This window comes from Diachasma alloeum, unplaced genomic scaffold (genome assembly GCF_001412515.2).
Source record: "Diachasma alloeum isolate Michigan unplaced genomic scaffold, Dall2.0 Dall_scaffold_00186, whole genome shotgun sequence".
Taxonomy (NCBI): Eukaryota; Metazoa; Arthropoda; class Insecta; order Hymenoptera; family Braconidae; genus Diachasma; species Diachasma alloeum.
The window spans coordinates 1,770,851-1,771,984 of record NW_021680352.1 but is presented as its reverse complement, the minus strand read 5'-3'; the positions used below and the strand labels follow the sequence as shown (position 1 = coordinate 1,771,984).

Genomic DNA, 1,134 nt, shown 5'->3' with positions numbered 1-1,134 from the left:
AAGACGACTTCTTCACTCAACGGAAGTTCAGCTGAGAATCTAATGAAATTATTCAATTTTCTATTGCCAGTTGATATTTCTGTGATCACTCGTGAAATAAATTGACTTTATTCATTTCAATTGTAGGGGAAAATCGTAAAGCCGTTCACTTAAAACTCACAAGTGTCCCGTCTTGTAATTTGCCAAAGAGACAGCAAATCGGGCCAATTCTTGCATAGACACTTTCATGATCAAACTACCCGTGAAATGCCCACGAAAACCTTACAATTTTTAATTACCTGCTCACGCTAGTTCGAATTTCGGCCGCAAGGCGGCCAAGGCATTGGCCACGCGCCAAAAAACACTTTTCCGCACTCGTATCGAATTATACTATTTCATCACGCTGTGACTAAAAGTCCAATTTCCGTCACATTGTGATGAAAAATATTGTTCGTAACTCGTGAAAAAATGTTTTTTAGCTCGTGGGATTATATCATTCGCCTTCGGCTCGTGATATAAACCTCCCACTCGCCAAAAAACACTTTTCCACACTTGTATCGAATTATACTATTTTTCCTCTTCAAAATTCACCTCTCGCATGAGTAAACGATAAAAATCTCTACGCAGCTAATCCTTCACCCCTGTTTGCCGCAGGTGGTAATCTCGGTGCTGGTGGTGTAGCGGTATCGCTCTCCGACTCTCTCGTTGGACCGTGCCTCTCAAAATGATGCTGCATACTGTCACTATTCCAAGTAGGTACACTAGCTGAATTTTGATTACCAGTATTGGAAGACGGTGTGCCAGGTGAGTGTGACGGTGATGGTGTGTGAAATAGCATTGAGCCAGATGGTACAAGTGGTTTACCATCATCAAGTGGACTGTTTGACGTTACAACCGGTTGTTTTTCCATTGAAAAACCATTACCACTTGTTGAATTACTCAAACCACCACCATATATCGTACCAAATAGACCAGCGTATTTACTCGCTGATACAGGATGACTAACTGGCAATCCATTATTACTTTGTATCACTGATATCTCGTTCAGCTGTAAGTAATGCAGGCCGGGCGGTTAGGTTTAATTGCGGTATAATTACCTACAAAGTAAGAAAAAATAATAATAAAAATACGGGGGATTGAGTGTACGGTGACTGG

General features: G+C 41.2%; 1 protein-coding gene across 1 annotated transcript in view; it reads right to left on the bottom strand.

Moving 5' to 3' along the window:
* Positions 1-542: 542 nt before the first annotated feature.
* LOC107048208 (homeotic protein spalt-major) overlaps positions 543-1,134 on the bottom strand; it is a 62,804-nt gene continuing 62,212 nt past the window's right edge. Inside the window, exon 7 of the mRNA XM_015271273.1 lies at positions 543-1,027. Within this exon, the coding sequence (XP_015126759.1) occupies positions 599-1,027 (429 nt within the window). The 3' untranslated portion in view covers positions 543-598. The remainder of the gene's footprint in view (positions 1,028-1,134) is intronic.